The sequence below is a fragment of the Phaethon aethereus genome, assembly GCF_964289735.1.
Source record: "Phaethon aethereus genome assembly, chromosome: 3".
Classification (NCBI taxonomy): domain Eukaryota; kingdom Metazoa; phylum Chordata; class Aves; order Phaethontiformes; family Phaethontidae; genus Phaethon; species Phaethon aethereus.
The window spans coordinates 21,304,766-21,317,133 of record NC_138576.1 but is presented as its reverse complement, the minus strand read 5'-3'; the positions used below and the strand labels follow the sequence as shown (position 1 = coordinate 21,317,133).

Sequence of the window (12,368 nt, the reverse complement as noted above, 5' to 3'; positions counted from 1 at the left end):
TCTGGACTCTGATAACGATCTTGATTTGTATACATGTCCGTCAAAGTGGTCACGTAAGCATCAAAATTTTGTTCATTGATTGGTTCCTACGAGATATTAAATAGTAGTTCATATACAACTTTTATTTTCTTAATCGTATATTCATTTAAGCATAACATATTATCAAGGCATACTGCCACCATTTTTTATAATATTTAAAATTCCTATTTAGTTCTCACTTAATTTTACAGGATACACTGGAACAGGCCCTCCATGTCTTTGTTAGCAGTTAAATGTATCTTTATGGTTTCAGTGTTGTTACCACAAATATCCAACTGGTTGATGAAACATAAACATAAAAAAAGACATCTATTGTATGAAGTGAACTGAAGATCGCCAAATTCCTTAACTTGTGCTCTCAATCACTTACCATATGTGGCAGCTGGATATTAGCTAGACTATGAATTAAAGACTGGCTTAAATTGGCCAATTCATGAAGAAGAGACTCATTTTGCTGTTCAATTACTTTGTTCTCCTCTTCTATCGTCTTCAGGTTGCTCTCCATTGTGGTAATCTAAAATGGACAAATTTATGTACAATGTAATATAAGGCAAGCTGTTATAAAGCATGCGCTCTTTGAAGGGAGTGATAACAGATGTACCAGGGAAAAGAGAAAAAGGTCTATTCATTCACACTTAAAAAGGTTTTGCTTGAGTCTGCAATTCTTATCATTGTTGTTTCTTATTCCTACTGCATGTTGTATTTATTTAACAGCTTGTCTTTTTAATAATGGTAAAAATGAATGAACTTGGATTTGATTCCACTGCTTTAGAGCTTTTCTTCTTGAGATTGAAAGGCATTAAGAAGGACCTTAGTTCTGCAAGTTCACCCATGTCGTTAAACACTTCTACTCCTAGGAGCCTACCATAGGGACATTCTGCACTGAAGTCATGCACGTCTTACATTTTCTGCAAAATATATATATATAGTTAGTTAAGCATGTACAGCTCCTTGCTGCCAGTGTTTAGCTCTTTGTACGTATAATTTGATTCTATGCAAATTCACAGGGCTGCTTTTGAAAGCTGAACAATTGCATGTTATTGCGACGTATGTACAAATTGGAAAGTTTTCCAATTAATATGGTGACATGCAAAACTGAAGGGACTGAAGACAATTTGCACATAGCCAGGAAGGTGGGTCCCTGGGCATGACTACATGTGGAGGTGAAGACAGCTGAGAGTGTGCTCTGCCTGTGCTCCCAGGTGACCAGACACAAGTTAGCTGCGACCTTGCATGGTGCTGTGCTTGAGCTAAAAAGCATTGCTGAGAGGCAACTTACCCAAAGCTTGTGCACAGCTCTGTGCTAACGAAGCTACGAGGATTTCAGATGAAGACTGGCTTATGTCTAACTCAGCAAGAGCACATGCAGAGCTCACTTGTATCTGTCTACACTTTCCTTTGTAGACCTGTCCTTACTTTCCACATTGGATGACAACCGTGAGCAGCTATTACAAAGTGTACGGTGTGCTTTTGTGTGTGTGTAGGTTAAAATATGCATTGATGAGAGGGTGAAAAAGGATGCCAGAGAAGTGGGAAAAATGCCAGAGAACACGGGTTTTGAATTCTCAAAACGTGCTTTATCCATTTCTACATTGGCATAGACAGTGAACTGTGGGAAGAATTGATACAGTTTCAATGCTGATGGGAAGGCTGGAGGTTGTGCCGTAGTAGCAGGCAGAAGGGGAAAAGGTTCTTAAGTGAATATTAATTTGACCATGGGTGAGTAAATTTTAAGACATTGTTGGCACAATCAAGCTGTTAGATGCCTCAAGTTTTATTCTGAATCTAAAATTTCAGTCTGCTTATGGAAATACAGCCCACTAGCTGATAGAAGTAACTTTGACAAGTTACAGAAAACGATCTGCAGGTATCTCTTACTTTGACTGCGGGTTTTTAAATAGCAGTTAATCCAGCTGTCAATATTGCAGAGGCTTGGTTTTGTCACAATTCATTGATTTTGAGCTATTTTTATGACATATTGTAGTAGGCAAAATACTTTCTCCAGCTTTGAAACCAGAAACACATCCTCCTCTTGTTTTGCTTTCAGCTTGTTTGTGTCAGAGAGCAACACTGTATGCAAATGCAAAACTTCTTTCATAGGTGCTTGTTAGAGTCAGTCATGCTCCAATATTTACCCTAAAAACTGTTTTTTTATATTACAGACCAAAGTGAAGAGTCTGATGTCAATGAAGGCCCGGTTCAGTATGGCAAACTGCTGCTGCCTCACTCTAACTCAAGTAGGAGCTGACATTTTATAGATTTTCTACCTGCTTGAGCACTGCAACTTGAATAGATCTTTTTTCTTTTTTCATGCAAGATGCTGAGTATCTGCAAATACAGTGGCAGCTGATCAGCATACCTCGCAATTTCATGTAGTACTCATCTGGAAGTATCTTAAGATAACTGGCATACTTAATTATTGTATTCACGTGCTTAAAGGCTGAAATTTCGCTCCCCACATTTTACCCTAAAACTAATGAATGTTCACTTGCTGCTATTCTAAAAACAGGATAAGCCGTTGCTTGTATGAGACACACAGTTATTTGCAGATTTTTCTTTCTTCCTTTCACCTTTATGTGTTTCTGCCCCTCTCATACTTTTGGACCTGCATGTTAAATTTGGTCGAATTTACTAGAAGATCTTAGATTAAAAATACTTTCTTCCAAGGTTTATGCAAAAAGCAGAGTCTTATGAATGCCCCAACTAAGAAAAAGGCTGCAGCATGACTTTTCACTTTATTAAATATAAAAGATTCTACATGGAAGGGAAGTTCTTGTAGGAAAAACTTTCACTGGCACTTACACTCATATGGGATGCAAATCCGTATCAAGCAGGGCTGATGCTACTTCTGGTGTTCACAGAACTTCCACTGTTTTCCTATTGTGTATTTTTTGCCTGTGAAGTCTTATTGAAATCTAGGTTGCACAATGGTTTTCTAAAGGTTTATCAGCAAACATTTTGTTATGTGTAACATTTTACTGTTGCAAATAAAGGGGACTGTTGACTCTGATCCTCTTAATAGATTGATAATGACTATGATGTAAATCTCTTCATCTTGGAAATGTAAATTGCTTATCTTCAGGAGAGTGAAGTCAAAACAGAGGCCTCTGAATTTTTGTGAAGTTTGACTCAGCTGGGATTTTCTGCTAGACATCAGTAGCTAGTTGGGTAAGAACAGGTAAGTATTAGACCAGACTGCCCAGAGACTGTGGAATCTCTAATGTGGGAAGTAAAGAACAAGTTAGACAAGCATCTGTCAGGATTGGCTTAGGAAGAGCGGGAAGTAGGAAGGGAAGAAGACTGATGGAAAAAATAACATTTCAAGGTCTCTTGTAGCTCTGTTTTCTAGAATCCTATTGATTATTCTAATGACAGTATGTGTCATTGCCAGTCATTCTACCCTTTTTCTAAATCTGCTGCACCAAGGTGTGAAAAGCTTCCTTTCAACTTGATGGTAAAATTATCAGTTGAGTTTTTTTTACCATGAATAGGCAATGGTCCCAGGTAGTGCCTAAGCTGATTTCTAAGAATATACAATGGCACTAGTCTGAGATACGAAAGGTGGAACTGAGACCACAGAAGTATGGCTTCTGTACTCATTTCAGATCAAAACTTATTGTGAAATTCCTAGCTAAATCTTTGAAACTCGATACATGTTTTATGCCTGTCATAGTGTTATCATGGCTTACTTGCCTTTTTTTTTTAGTTCATCTGGCCAAAAATAAAATGAAAAATGCAGAAACCTAGTGACAACTGAAGCATTTACCCAATATATACATAATGGGTGCTTCACATTTTTTAAAAACTCAGATAAATCAGCCTGTATGTGAATAGCACCCACAGTGTTGTATTAAGCAAAAGAAAACACAAGGCAGACTGGAAGCTGTCAGATTCAAAACTTAGGACCAAATTCCTCCAGCATAACTACATATAATTTTCCTACTATTGATTATTCTTCTTGCTTTACATTCTTGCAGATTTTGTCCACGTTATCCTACAGTTACACTTGGTCACGTCAGAAATCTGTGTAAAATATATCAGTCAAATCCCATAAAGACCAGATAATGACAAAAGAACCCTGAATACTAGAATAAAATAGAAGTGATGTTTCAATATCAGTTTGGCTAAGGTTTAGAAGTCAAAGAAAAACCAAGCCAAAGAAGCAGATCCTGCCTTCTGTTTAGGAGTATTCAAGAGGAGGAGGAGGACAATGGATATGGTTCTCTTCTCCACAAGCAGCAGTCAAAGTAACAAGGAATGGTTTACTTTGCTTCCATCAAGATCAATCAAATGACTATGACTCTGGGACTAAATGCTGAGAACTGTGGTAAATCTCACTGTTGGTGTCTGTGCTCAAATCATGTGAAGTAAAAAGCACCAGAAGCTACGCTGGATGCTGGAAAATGCCAGGGGAAAAAAACCAATTAATTTCCGTTCTTTGCCTTTTCCATCCAGTTTTAGGACTGGTGAAAAAACAGTTTTTAAAAAATAGTCTAATGTTAGTTTTTCCTTTTTTTTCCCAGCAATTTATGTGAACCCTAACAGGAATTAAGCTGGATCTGCGAAACCACTACTGCTGCCAAGGGCAGCACTTAGCGTACCACAAAATGAAGTGTAACTGCTGTTCACTTCCCTCTCTGTCACACAGACCTGGCAAAAGCCATGCTGCTCATCTGGACTCCTTCACCTTGTAACTTATGTCAATGACCATGATCTCACCCAGTATTTTAACAGCTATTAGAAAGGTGTAGTCTTATCAAGGGCAAATACAAAGCTGACCATGACAGGTCATGCTTTTGCCTTATTTTAAAGAATATATTTTGCTAAGTATTTTTTTTTTTTAATGCTGGTAACTGATGTGGAGATTGCATAATGGATATTGTTTTCCAATTTTATAAATGGCAAATCACAGATAGAAATCTTAGTATGTAAGAAACATAAAAGGGAGCTATAGAGTTCCTATATTTCTTTTAATCAGTCATGTAGAAAAAGCAGCTGAATTTAGGGCTTCATAAAACTGTTACCTGAGTTCTGAGTTTAATCATATCAGCTTCCATCTGGGAGTTGGATTCATTTAGTTCTTTGATTTCTTCATCTAACTGTTTAATTTCTTCATCATTTTCTATACCTGTGTGATATAAAAATAAAAGGGGTGTTAAAATAATTAAGCTTTAAATCAGAGTCCAGTGAATTAATTATTTCCATATTTGAAAATAAATTTATTTCAAATATTAAAGTAAAAAAGAAAAAGGAAGTGTTCTTCAAACTTTTCTTTTGAAGTTAACACAATGTATTTTCCACTACTTTTCTTTTAAAAATTGCAGTAATTTTCCAGGGAAAGTTTTGAAAAAGCCTAGAGGATCAATAAGACACACCTTTTTCTTTATATATACTGATTTAACTTTGTATTATAAGAAATACACCTGCAGCAACAAATTCTGCTCACTGTCATATGTAACTTATTTGAAAGACTGTGTCCACTTATAGACCTTCTAAAGGAAAAGAAAGTATCTTAACATGCTCATATCTTCATATTACAGCATTGTCAAAATAATTTGTAACTAATTCAGATTTCTTTTACGAACACAGTGCAATTTTATTGGTGAACTAGGACATATTGCGATTCTGCTGTTGCTTTTAGTAATTTCATAGTTCAGAAGTGTGTTATTAAATAATGATATATAGGATAACTTGCAAAATAGAAGTTATAAACATTTAAAGATACCTGCATCTTTAGGGATTCAGACAGGATGACACTATAAAGTTTTTATTTATTTGTCCTTTTAATGACTATAACAAAGCATAGAATAGTTCTGGGAAGAGATAGACCTGTTTTCTCTCAAGTCAAAGTCTGACTCCTAAAGCTGGTGTTCCTGCTCTGTTAATTTAGTGCGAACCTTCTCTGGTGTGAACCTTGCATACCTTTTCCCACAGTGCCTAACTCTCATAGGAGGGATGCTGTGTGTCTCCCTAAGTACCCAAAATGTCCATATACCACTCCTTAAGGCATTCTTCCTGGGCATGGCAAGTACAGTTTTCAATACTTCCTAGGTTGTAGAGAAAATTACAACCAAATCTTCCACTCCCCGGATCTAGCTATTGAACAAAGACACCAAGACTTTCTCCAGCTGTGCTGGAAATGTGAGTTGCAATGGCTCCTGCACTGTGTTGACACAGCATTTTCTGTACGTGCTTTGTGTCTCTCAGAGTCAACACCAACAGTTGAGAGGCCAGTTATCTTTAGGCATGCACAGTCACAGACTAAGTGACTACATAAAGTTTTCCAAGAAAACTCAGTACTTGGGCACCTCCCAGACAAGCCTTTTGTGCATTACTTATTTGAACTGAAGCACCTACAGTTTGCTTTAATTGCACCTTAACTATCAGGGCACTATCCTGACTTTCATCCAAGGTACTTTCATCATCTTCCCTGCAACTAACTCAAGGTTCCCAGGAAGGACTGCAGATTATTGGAGATGAAATAGCACAAGGCCATCTACATCTGCCAGAGGCTACAGGGCCACAGCTCCAAGTGAATTCAAGGGAGCTCATGAGGACTTGACACTCTGGAAATCAAACGTGTTTCTCTTCTGAATCCTGCAACAATATACGGCCAACTATCCAGCTTTGATTAATGAGATGCGAACCAGAAAATTATAGTGGTATATTCTACTTTGAAATATTTTAGTATAGACTTAACTTAAACCAGTCTGACCACTCCACTGCTGGCTCAGATCTCCACAGCACAAAACCGGGTTTCACTTCTACTGACAGTGAATTCGCTATTTATACAAAGAAGATGTACACATGTAGGAAAAAAGGCCAATATAGTAATGATAACCTTAGTTTACAAAGAAGTAATGTTTAAAAAGGTAATGATTAAAAATTTACCATTACTGGCCCGCTGCTTTATTGTTAGCATTTGTTCTCCAGACAGCTTTGCTTTCTTCATTGCTGAAGTAGCTCTGGGGCATCCTGATAAACTGTGAACAGTAAGGAGCCTGTTAATTTTGATAGGTCATTGAAAATAAATCTGTAATCCAAACCTGTAATAAAAACAGTATCGGAGCCAAAGTTTATCTTCACTGCCTAGCACTGAAAGATTTTGTTAGTCTGAAAAAAAAGCACTTACCAGTAGTGATTTCATGGTTTTATTCTTTCTTCTAAATTCTTTTTGTATAGACAACTAACATAAAAGTCAGATATATCTTGTAAAACTATAAACCTGGGAACAACAGTCCAATTTTCTAAAGATGCAATGTTCTTATTAAAACGTTTTATTTAAAAATCAGTTACTGTGTAAAGACTTCCCTTTGAATTTACGTGTCCCCACTCTGAACTTCCACCCTTTTTAATTCAAATGTTCAAACATGGAACTGAATGCTGAGAGAAGGGGACATGAGCTACCTCTAGCATCCAAATGACTAATGCTTATAAACCATGCTTTTTTTTGGTGAAAATCATCTACCGAGCTGGCTAAATTGCCCTTTTCTAAATTGCTTCTTAAAAAAGCAGTAACTACACATAGGTTTTTTGTTGAAGCCCAAGAAAAGTCATTCCCATAAAAATGACCTTGCCTTGATGAGGGATATATATCTCTTATAATGTATATTTGTTACGGTTATGGATGTAGACTCAGTTATCTCGTCTCCCATGTTGCCAAAATATTAAGCTTTTTAATTACATCATACGAAACAGTTGAATAGCAAATGCAATCTTAGCAGGTTTTATTGTAAAAATAAAAATAATGATCAGAGAGTGCTCACTGTTTTATATATAACTGTATACAGCAAACTATCCCCTTTTTCAAAATCACATCTTTAATGTAGTTGCACTATCACAGGTAAAGAGAAAATACATATTTAATCTAATTTAATGATGGAAAACTATAGTTTTATTCTGATCAAGCTTTAGCATTGAAGGAAATTTGGAAATTTACTAAACAATTCCCTATTGCTTCAACATTTAAGGTTTTGTAGCAATTGAAACTGAGTAATGCCACATCTCATTCCATACAGTCACATTTATATTTTCTCTTCAGATTGAAAGGAAGGTGGGGTTTTTTTCAATTTTTAATTATGAAAAAAAAATTCAAAGCTAATATTCAAATAATCTCTTTGTAATGTGGAACAAGTTTTTGAGGAATGTTGTATCTTTGACTAAAAGCATTTATTTGAGACCCAACTTCCCACTAAAGTCCTCTAATTTAAGTATAATGTTTAATTATTGAAAATACTTCCCTGAAAAGCCTGGACCACTATTATCACGTGCAGCCATCTAAAAAAGGAGACTTTTCCCAGAAAAATGTCTAAAAGGAAATTCCTTTTCTCAGCAAAAGAATCAGTGTTCAGTATTTTATATAGATCTGTTACTGAGAAGATATATATAATAAAACATAGTATAGTACTATAAAATAGTACTGTTCTATTACAGTAAATTATTATAGTAAACAACTGTCCTCTTGAAATGGCAAAGGGAGTCTTGAGGAAGATTAAGGAGGAGGAGAGGATTAGACGTTTTGGGAAAAAATCATTGGCAAAGGAAAAAGAAGGGAAGATAATGGTATATACAAAGTTTCTCCACCATTTAATTGACTTCGTTTTTGTATCCTTTCAATTAATTTAATGAATTTCTTCATATTTTGTCCTCATTCTTCTTCAAGAGTTACCATCATTGGGCATTATAACAACTGTGTTAGTTTACTTTCATCTTGGTCTGCAGCCTTTTCCTCTCTAAAAGTCTTGACCGATGACAACCCAGGGAATTCCTCAAAATAAAATTATCCCTCAAACAGCCCGTAAGTACAGCATTCAAACTCTAAACAGACCAACAAGAAACCTGAATGCTAGAACTGTGTACCTGAAAATGCAGAAGAATAATGAAACAAAGAACAGTCTGTTCACAAGTATCAGAAATCTACTGTGAGACTCAGCGTGCCTACATCCAAACTTTGGTGCCAAAAACCTCACCTTATTCTCAGGCCACGGTTATGTACACCTAGTTTTCAGGACTGCCTAAACCTGTAGATATCTTCTCAGCTTGTCTGAAAGGTTACCTCTCTACTAGTATACTTAAGTGTGCTCCAACTCACACTCTCACCCTGAGGCCCCAGGTACAATGTCCCATACCCGCACTACTAAGCTTTCCTACTCCACAACATAGGGTGGACACATTCTAGCTGCCTAATAGCAACTGCCTCTGGCCCATGCTACCTCCGTGGGAAACATATCTATTGCAAGGGTAGGCACTTACATACCACTTATAATTCTGCTGCACTTCAGGCATATTGGCACCAGCTGTCCTCTGCCTAAACTGGAAACAGAAAGATCTGGGTCCTGTGCTCTATTCTTGCTGCAGGAACTGGTGGAGAGCTGTTCTGCATGATCTTCTACCTTCTTCTGGAGGCACTTATGCACCCAGATGAGTCATGAGATAGCAATATGCATGCTCTTGCCCAGCTCTGTTCTTAAGTTACCTAAAAATACTTCAAGTAATTTAAAAAGTAAATTAAGACTTCTAGCATAAATCTCTATTCTGCAAGGAAATTCTACCTCTTCCCTTCTATCTTCTTGACTATGCTCACTTCTAAAGAAAGCCTGCTCTTTCTCTAAGCTGAGAACGGGCAGGACACATGGGAGGGTAAGATGAGAAAAAGGGCTATGTCAGCATTGCATGAGAAGTGGGCTGCTGTACAAAGGCTGAACCTCACAGAGGTGTAAAGTTAACCAAAAAGATCTGAGATCCCAGAGACCCTGGGAGTGGCTCTAGATTTCTAGAAGACTGGAGGGTAGAAGAGACAGAAGATAAAAAAGAACAGGTATGATTTTATTTGTCTCACCTTGAGATTTTATTCATCTTGCCATGACTGGCAAACAAAAGAGTACTAGTGAAAACCATTTCAGTGCTTTAAGAGTATAAGCAAATTATGGTTTAAGCATCTCAAAAAAAAAAAAAAAAGACCAAGAGAAACATGGCATCTAGTAACTTTGGTAAGGATAATACTTATCCTCACATCATGTTCAAAGCCTTGACAGTTGATGCCTGTGTCATAGGTTTTCTGTTACAGTTTGAATGAGTGTGTAATCATGCTTTAGTTTATTTTTTGTATTTTAATAAACCTTACACCAACTTTTACACAAACATGGAATTCTGCAGCTTGTTCATTCCAACAAAGAACTAGTAAAATTAATCACAGTTATCTCACTTGCTACTGCCATTAGTTTCACAAACATGAGAAATCATGCAAAAGAAAATATAAACACAGTTGAGTATTTTTTCCATGACAAAAAATAAATAAGGCTTTCTAACAACATTTCTGGGGGTACTGCTGTAATAAGTACAGTATAAACATACTGAGACATCATTTACCTCTGTTAGATTGTGGATGCCACAGGGCTTGAAGCTATAACATTTTAGGTAGGGCTGTGAGAAACGCCAGTACTCAAGTCCTGGCTCCCTCTGCCTTCCTGATTCAGCAGAAGCTGTGAGCTGCTGCTGCCACAGACACAAGTTACCAACAACCGGCTGATCATCTCTTTGAGACGCAATGTGTCTTGGTTCTCGCTGAATTTCTACTATTGGCATTAATCTCTGATTTGAGAAGGAAAAGTACAGTCTGGCACATCATCCTTGAAACCCAATCTCTACCACAATTTACAAAACACTATGAAAAATGAAATAAATGGTTAGATTAAAGTGATCTAGGGTCAGATCCTGCAAACCTCCTGTAAGGCATGTGCTAAAATTTGAGAGGGTCTCGATATTCCTGACATCATAACACATCATTTGTATTGGAAACGTGCTTTTGTTGGGCATGGGTGCTAAATGCAGAAGTGGATGGCTCGAACCTCCTCATGCAGCTTTGCTCTGCAAGGCATGGCACTGTCCATGCAACACACATTTCTACACATTTTATACCTGTAGGACTGACAGGTTGAAGGGGTGACTGGGTTTTATGCCATGCATGTTCAATCTGCATTAATCAGGCTTCTTTTTACAGGAAGACTTTATAAATGGAGACTTGCAGAGGTAAAGTACTAGTAGCTCTATAATTTCTACAAAATAAGCTCCATCCATATGTACAGCTACATCTTACCCTAACTGCCCTGAAGAGTAGTGGCTGACGGAAACCCAATCATCGAAAAGGTATGCAGAAAGACTATCCTAATGCACAAATTAGGATAAAGAGTATATGGTGATTGCATGTTAGAGCTGAGCACAACGTGAAGAATTAATTTTCTTTCTGTTTAGGACTGTGGTTACATTAATGCAACCTATGCCTAGCCATATATTTAGTGGATTTAGAAAACAAGGTGAAATTGGTCACAAAATAAAAGGAAAACTACTGAGGAAAAAAGTTTGAAAGGGACGTCTAGCTAGTGGTTAGTGCACATTTACCAAGAAATTTAGTTTAAAAACAAAGAAATGTGGGCTAAAATCCTGAACTACTTCAAGAATGTAATTGTACTGTCTTCAGGGCTGTAAACAAGAGAGGCCGACAGAGTGGAGGATCATTGATGAAGTGGAGCAATTGTCTGGGTGACTGATTTTAGTTATCTGGGTTCCAGCTGTGCTCTGCTAAATACATTTTTTTTCCTCAGCAGACGGATGAAGTCTGGTCCGTCTTGAAGCTGAAGGAATTGTACTTTGTTTTTCTTAACTGGTCTTGTTTTGTTCTGTTGTTATGAGGGATAGGCATAATTAAGCTATAATGCTATTTTACCTTCTATATCTCCAACAAAAAACAAATACCCTCTTGTCTTCTGCGTATCATGGCCATTCACTCTATATCATTGTCCACACAGCCTATCAAGTGAAGAAAACATTTTCCAAACAGAGAAGTAGGGATGTGGGAAAGGAGGAGACAAAGGTCAAGTAAAATGCAACTTCTATATTTGGTGTGTGAAGTGCTGAAGTTTACAAAGAAGAAAGAACAGGATGTAAAGAAACCAGAGCCTCAACCTGGAGTACCCAAAAAGCATCCCGAGGGCTAACTTTATAAACACTGTAGGATGTTTATAGATTCGCCATCACAGTGATTTTTCAAAAAGTTAAGAAAATGAAACACTTTTCCTGTTTATTAAAAATAAAATTGTCCATAGACTAGAGAAAGGAACATGTCACATTCAAGGGACCTCTTTTGACTAGAGATAGATCCAAAACAAGCCCTAGATGTAAATCCTTTTGAAATCCAAGGAAATACAGATCATAGTGAAAATTACTGGTTTATTTTGTTAATGGATGAAACCTTACTTTTATGACTAAGCTCCTGAGCTATTTCATAATGTTTGAAGTTCAAGTTAAGAGATCAAACTGAGGGATCAAAGTGG

The 12,368-nt window shown here is 37.0% G+C and overlaps 1 protein-coding gene across 3 annotated transcripts in view; it reads right to left on the bottom strand.

Moving 5' to 3' along the window:
- Window positions 1–12,368, bottom strand: part of MYT1L (myelin transcription factor 1 like) — a gene marked incomplete at both ends in the record, with an annotated part of 126,304 nt that overhangs the window by 55 nt on the left and 113,881 nt on the right. For 2 of the 3 annotated variants that reach the window (XM_081998081.1, XM_081998082.1), the window contains 4 exons: window positions 1–86; window positions 410–553; window positions 5,064–5,167; window positions 6,931–7,022. The exon at window positions 1–86 is cut by the window's left edge and continues 55 nt beyond it. In XM_081998081.1, coding sequence (XP_081854207.1) covers window positions 1–86; window positions 410–553; window positions 5,064–5,167; window positions 6,931–7,022 — 426 coding nt within the window. Of the gene's footprint in view, window positions 87–397; window positions 554–5,057; window positions 5,168–6,930; window positions 7,023–12,368 lie in introns of those variants that run through there. The other variant, XM_081998083.1, reaches the window with a different exon arrangement.